Source organism: Olea europaea, chromosome 7 (assembly GCF_002742605.1).
Source record: "Olea europaea var. sylvestris chromosome 7, O_europaea_v1, whole genome shotgun sequence".
NCBI lineage: Eukaryota > Viridiplantae > Streptophyta > Magnoliopsida > Lamiales > Oleaceae > Olea > Olea europaea.
In genome coordinates this window covers 12,362,527-12,369,738 of record NC_036243.1, presented here as the reverse complement: position 1 = coordinate 12,369,738, position 7,212 = coordinate 12,362,527, and the positions used below count along the sequence as shown (strand labels likewise).

General features: G+C 32.8%; 1 protein-coding gene across 1 annotated transcript; it reads left to right on the top strand.

Annotated features, from left to right (window-relative positions):
- Positions 1–5,794: 5,794 nt before the first annotated feature.
- On the top strand, positions 5,795–7,212 carry LOC111397015 (probable esterase D14L). The gene is made up of 2 exons (XM_023023674.1): positions 5,795–6,268; positions 6,511–7,212. Exons 1-2 carry the CDS (start codon positions 5,901–5,903, stop codon positions 6,959–6,961), a joined length of 819 nt encoding a protein of 272 aa, XP_022879442.1. The 5' UTR covers positions 5,795–5,900; the 3' UTR covers positions 6,962–7,212.

The window sequence follows — 7,212 nt, the reverse complement described above, 5'->3', positions numbered from 1 at the left end:
CTCTGCACCACATACCTATCATTCTTCTTGTAAATTCGATTCTACTTCCAACACTATCTATTTCAATTCCTTCCTCTTTTCCTAAAGGTACTAATTTCTCATATTCTTTTAATAGCTTAATTCCCCATGGGAATGGTAATTTTGTAAAATAAGATCTTAATATAGGTTTATTTTCTTAATAATCTCCTTGATTTAATATATAATATAATTCTTCAAATTTACATGTATATCTTTCTAATTCACACATATCACATATCTTTAGATTTTTCATTGCTATCATTCCTTGATTATATTCATCTTGTTTTCTTTCTTCTTCATTAGAAGTATGCCTATCTCCTAAGAATTCTGTTCTTAAGATTTTTTCAAGTCTTTTTAATATCTCATGTATATTTTGTTCATTTAAGGTATTTCTATTATCTAATACCTCAGTTCTATTTGCTCCATATTTTATTCTTCCTTTAATAATTTCTGGTAGCTTTCTTCACCATTCAGAAACAATTCCTCTGAATGTATGTTCTATAAATCCAAATGCTGTATATGTTTCCCATTTATTAAATTGTATTGCTAAATCTGTACTTTTCATCCATGTTTCAATAGCTTTATTCTTATCTACACAATCTAAATCTAACCATATTCCTGTTGTGTGGATTGGTTCATTGTAGGACTTCATAGGGTTTATTTCTTTTATGGATTGTTTTCTTACATTTCCAGTGTATCTTTTCTGTGTTTTTCTATATTGATTAAGACCATCTTTAAGTGGTATTGTAGTACCATAAGGATAATCTTGTTCTTCATCACTACTGAATTCTACTTTTATATTCTGACTTGAAGATGGATTAGTATTCATCTTTATATTTTCCATTTTTTCAGTTAATTCTTCTAACTGTTTTTTATATTCTTCATACTCTTCACATGTAGATTCTAAGAATTTTTGTTCTATTTCTTCTACATCTGTTATCATATATAGTTTTTCTTCATATTTTTTCCCTTTATTATTTTCTTTTTGTGTTATCCTAAAATCTTGGGGTGGATTTATTATAATTCTATCCTTTCCCTTAAGACTTTTGTCTAAAAGAGCGTTTCCTATTTGTAGATTATGTTCTAGATTTTCTAATCTTTTATGTATATCCCCAAAATTTTCATTTGTGGTATTTTTAGGTAAATAAGGATAACTAGGTTTTTTTATATTTTTCAACTTTTTTCAAAAATTCTTCAATTATATTTTCCTCATCTACTATATTCATCATAATTTTTGATTCGTAACATGGCTCTGATACCATTTCGTCGGAGTATGCAGCGGAGGGTTAATATTTTTGAGCCAATTAAAATCTTCATAAGTATTTAAAATATCGCAATAAAATTTATAAAATTCACTATTTTTTATTAATACTTCTTCTTTAATGATTTTATTTAGTTCTTTAATTCTTCTTCTCAGATTAAGAATTAATTTATATATATCATTTTCTGTTTTGATTGTATTATTATCTATAGTAACATTTTTATTTTTTAATTTTGGATCTAAATATTCTGTAAAAAGTCCTTTCAGTTCTTCCTCTAAATAATTTAATTCACATTCTGTTGCATTTCTTAGATCAATAAAATTTTCTATAATATTTGGGTTTAGATTAATTAAAGATTTTTGGTCTATATTTTCTTGAGGATCTATTTGAAGGTTTTTATACATTGTGATGGCTTTGGTTGCAATTTCTCTATAATGGGTATTTTTGGAAAGATTATTATTTGGAGACTATTTTTCAAATGTTTTCATTTCTTAGTCTATTTTCAAAAACATTCCTTTTATTTAAGCTGTTTGGATATATTTCCCGCAAATAAAACAGTGTCATTTTTGAATCAATAATGAGGAAAAGACATTTTTAAATGTTGAGTGAAGAGTTTAAAAAAAAAAAAAAAAGAGAGAGAGAGAGAGAGAGAGAGGTAAAAAAAAATGGAAAAAGAAATTCGAGGGGACACTTCCAGAGAAACAATGTCCTCAAAACTGGCTCTTTTAGTATATTAATAAAAAAAGGTTGAACAACAACCTTGAGGGTCCCCACCGTTCCGCTCCTAGAACTTTGTGAGGGTGGTAAATCACAGGATGTGTCCCAATAAGTCAGGAAACAAGAGCTGTATGTACACTGCACCTACAAGAAGTCCAATTTCATGTCTCAGGAATCGAACACCCACACTGTGGCTGCCAACAAGGTGTGAAATAAGCTCATTCTTATCCTTTGCACCACTGGGTTATGCCGGGGACGGCTCTTTTAGTTTATTAGATTAGATTAGGAGTTAGGATGTATTGATCCCTGAAGGGTGACGATTTATGGCATAGTTTGCTAACTTTCATTATTTATTATACAATTATCTCAAAGTTAAGGAATAGAAATTAAATAGTTGAAAAAATGGAATATAAAATACATCATAGTTAAGCTTGTACGAGGCAATTTGAATGTGAAGTAAAAATGTAATACTAAATCAGCTGCCAAATGCATTGGGACATTTTACTAGTTGTACATGCTCCAATCGGATATATATTCTAGTGAGACAATCAGTCAGTAAAATTTAAATATATAGTAAAATTTAAATATATTGAAGTGTGTTAGAGAAGTTGATTCAAAAAAATAAAAATAAAAATAAAAATAAAAATTCCTCAAAAGGAAAGTAGAGCAAATAATCCATATAGTCATATCAAGAAAGCAGTACAATTGAAGAGACCCTAAAACATAACTAATCAAATGAAACCTAAAAGAAGTTCGAAGATCCCCAAATAGGTAAAATAGATTTCAGAACAGGTTCAAGTCCTTAGAAATAATAAAAATAAATAGATCTCATGAAATATGTCATCTTGAAAAATAGACAGAATGAAAAAGAAAAAAAAATATATCGACATTAAACCATTGGCTATAAATAAAAAGAAGCCCTGCGCCGACTCTTTATTGTTCAAGCCAAATATTATTGTGATGTATCAAATGATCATTTTACGTATTCACTACTTACTTGCTTGTCATGGATGAAAATGATAATTTACTTGTCATGATTTTATCCATTACTATTTACTTTTGTCATGAACGAGAATAATAATTTTGTCATTGATTTCATCTAATGTCATGGTCTTAGTGTCTTTTTAACTTTTATTTCAGTTTGATTGTTTTATCGTCTTTACTAATTATTCTAATCTTTTCTCGACTTCCCTCTATTTCAATCAACTTTCACATAACTTCTACATTTTGAGTCTTGCCTCTAATTTTAGATCAAAGCAAAGTTTTGAACCTCTAACAATAACTTGATTAGGTATTTTTTCTAATAAATCTTTGATTTTATCGAGTCACGTTTACCTTGTTATTGGATAAAACTTAAATCGACCAATAAATTATAAAGACAATGGTATAATAGGTGAAAAAAGGAAAGCACGAATAGAACCGTACATTACTGAGGTGTGTTGGAACAAAAACTAAAGTTCGGATCCTTAGTGATTGGTGCAAAAGTATATACAACAGTGAAGTACAAAAGCATAATCGTCGTGGGTGATTAGCTGTGCAAAAATAGCTTGTGAAATAATGTTAACTATTCAACTTATTGATGTTTAGTACCGATTTATGTGACGACAAGATCACAATCACATTGTTCTAACATAAGAATTATGAAAATGAATAATAATTTTGTTGAATAAAATACATAGCCACACTTTCACAAAGAAATATATAAGCATTGTTGACCACCGAACTCTAACCTCATGACAAATCATCGCAGGCCCCACCTCAAGTAAATGTGAGTTCGATTGGGACCCCCAAATCGGATTTCCCACTGTAAACTCAGAAGACATCATGATTACCTCTTGTCACATTAACCACTCTAATCAACCCATTTGTCGGGAGTGATGTCACTGTCGTTCACAGCCACCAATCCCTAGCTCGGGATCTTCAAGTTGCCTAAGGGTCATCATTATCTGAGAAGAACATTAACACATGGCCACCAATCTCGTCGATCAATCATAGGAGAATTCGGTGACCCGAGTTTCGAGCTCGGAACTGTAGCTGATTTGATGTAATTTCGACCGAAAACATGTATAAATAATGGAGAAATTGTTACCCCAAGGGGCAAAGAAAAAAAGAGAAGAAAGGACTATGACATGATTATATTTTCCCAATCGATTTATGGCTCATTTAGTAATAATTCGCCCTTTTTATTCTTAAAATTGGTTCAAGATCAGTCTTACAAATTTTGACGCCAACAAGCATAAATGAGACTAAATATTATTATTCATAGCCCAGTACGTGCAGCATTATCCGAAATTTTTATGTAATGGGGGCTCAAACTTATCTCTAGTTTCAACTTTCAAGAATTTTATGTGGCGGCATTAGTACGCCTGGAAAAGAGCAGGTACCCTTAGAATAAATATAAACGTGACAAATGGCAATCAAAATTAATTCCACCCACCCGCTATGAATTTATTGGATGGGTTATCTCCTTTCACGGGAACTCTGCTTTCAAGCACGGGAATGTCACTTTCCTAATTAAATGTTTTCTTGCATTTGTCCATTCAACCTTCTTCGGCGAAACCAACCCATGTGTGCACCTCATATATGCTCCACTAGCTTTAAATCATTCGGCATCCAAGAAAATTGTCAGGTCCAAGTCACTTGTAACCATTAGTGGGATAAAACAGAAGAGGGGTCACTACCATTAATGTGAATAGCCCACAGATTAGATGTAGGGCTGGATATGATCCGATTCGATTCGGTTCTCGGCCATAGATTAGATGTAGGGCTGGATATGGTCCGATTCAATTCGGTTCTAACGAGAACCGAACCGAACTGACCCGAAATTTTTGGGTATTTAGTAAGTGGAATCGTCGGGTTCAAATTTAATTACGGAACCGTTCGGGTTCGGTTCGATTCCATTCGATTCCGTATTATAATTAAATTTTTTAATACATACAAAGTTACGTTAATTTAATTAATGATATATTTAATATGAGCTCTTACAAAATAACGTAGTTCAATCTTATGTGTTTCACTTCTCTTTTTGCTGAATTATTCATAAATTTGATTATTAAAATCACAAAAAGAGAAATATAGCGAGCTCAAAATAATTAAGAGAGATGTTGTAGAGCTTTAATTCGCTTTTCTCCGGTAGAAATGACACTACAGTAGAATAACAGATTTGGACAAAAAATTGAGGCCAATTTGATTAAGTCGATTTTGAACTGAATATTAGAAATAGGAAAATCATATTTTGTGGTTTGAACTAAATTAACTAGTTAACAAATTTATTTAGAAAAAATAAAATAATTTTACTTATTTAAAATAAATTAATTAAAAAAATTACAGAGATTCGGTTCTTATTCGATTTTTCGGGTCTTGGCCTAGAACCGAGAATTGAACTATACCCGTCGGTTCTTGATTCATATATCCGTTCGGGTATTTAACTTGAGAAGAAAAGTCGGATTCGGTTCTGTTCGGTTCGGGTTCAGTTCGATCGATTCGAGAGTTTTGTCCAGCCCTAATTATATGAGTGAACAAAAAGTGAAGCTGAATAATAATAATAATAATAATAATAATAATAATATTGCTCAAGTAATTAATGTAGGCATCGCCCACATCAAAGAAAGTCATCCTACCCTTGTTGACAGTCACAATGTGAGGGTTCGATTCTTAAAATATGGAATTTGACTCTTTGTGAGCACTAATGTACAGGCAAACTCTTGTTCCCTAACTTGTTAGGGTACATCTCGCTGTTAATCTCCATCATGATGCTCCAAGGACGGGTAGTGAGGCGGTTCAACCTTTAAAAAAGTCGTCCTACAGCACAAAAAAAATCAACTATAGCAGCAACAAATTCAAACCACAAATACCAGCAGCCAGATATTCGAAGAGAAAGGGGAGAAAAGGTTGAAACAGAAAATGAGCACGGTTGGAGATGCTCATAACGTGAGAATCTTAGGCTCCGGCGAGAGAATAATAGTTCTTGGCCATGGATTTGGCACTGATCAGTCAGTTTGGAAGCATTTAGTTCCTCATCTTGTGGATGAATACAAAGTTATACTGTATGATAATATGGGGTCTGGACCGACTAACCCAGATTACTTTGATTTCGAAAGATATGCCACTCTTGAAGGCTATGCTTATGATTTGCTAGCAATTTTAGAAGAATATCAGGTTAATAAATGCATATTTGTTGGCCATTCTTTGTCCTCCATGACTGGTGCTATAGCTTCCATCTTTCGGCCTGATCTCTTTCAAAAAATCATCACGATTTCTGCTTCTCCAAGGTGATTCAATGCTTCTTTAGATTGTTCAATTATGTGGAGTTTTATCAGAGTACCGTACTTGGCTGTTGATTTAATATTTAATTTACTTTCTTTTCAAAACTTAGTACAGTCGACTAAGGTAGGGTAGGCAAGTAGATGTAACTAGTGATTTATTATTTATTTCATAAATAAGGAATTAGGGTTATAATTATAAATATTCGACTTAATTGACGCTCCTTTTTCTTTGAATTTGTTAAATATAGGTTTATAAATACTGAGGATTACTATGGAGGATTTGAACAAGAAGACATTGAGCAGCTATGCGGAGCAATTGAATCCAACTACAAGTCATGGTGTTCTGGTTTTGCTCCACTAGTAGTAGGTGGAGACATGGATTCAGTGGCTGTCCAAGAATTCAGCAGGACATTGTTCAACATGAGACCCGACATAGCCTTGAGTGTTTTTCGGACAATATTTACATTTGACCTGAGACATTTTCTAGCGCGAGTCACTGTCCCAGTCCATATTATCCAGAGCTCGAAAGACTTAGCAGTGCCGGTGGCCGTGGCGGAATATCTCCACCAGAATCTTGGCGGTAAGTCCATCGTTGAAATCATGTCGACTGAAGGTCACCTACCCCATTTGAGTGCACCAGAAATCACTATCCCCGTGCTTATTCGACATATTATGCACGATATAATGGATGATGCTTAAGAAAGACGAATCGAATTATTACATTTCCAGGTTTGTATATGTTAGTTTGCGCATCTTTTGTATTTCCCTTTAGTTTGTTTTAGAGTTTGATGAACCCAACGAGCGGTGCACAAAATGTCCACGCAGTTTACTCTAAATTTGTGTAAATGCTTTAATTTGTTGCTGTAAATGCTGTACTTCATGCATTTCGTTGCTTGAAGTTATGAGAGACGGTAAAAAATAATGCTTCCGTTCCATAAAGATTTTTTTTT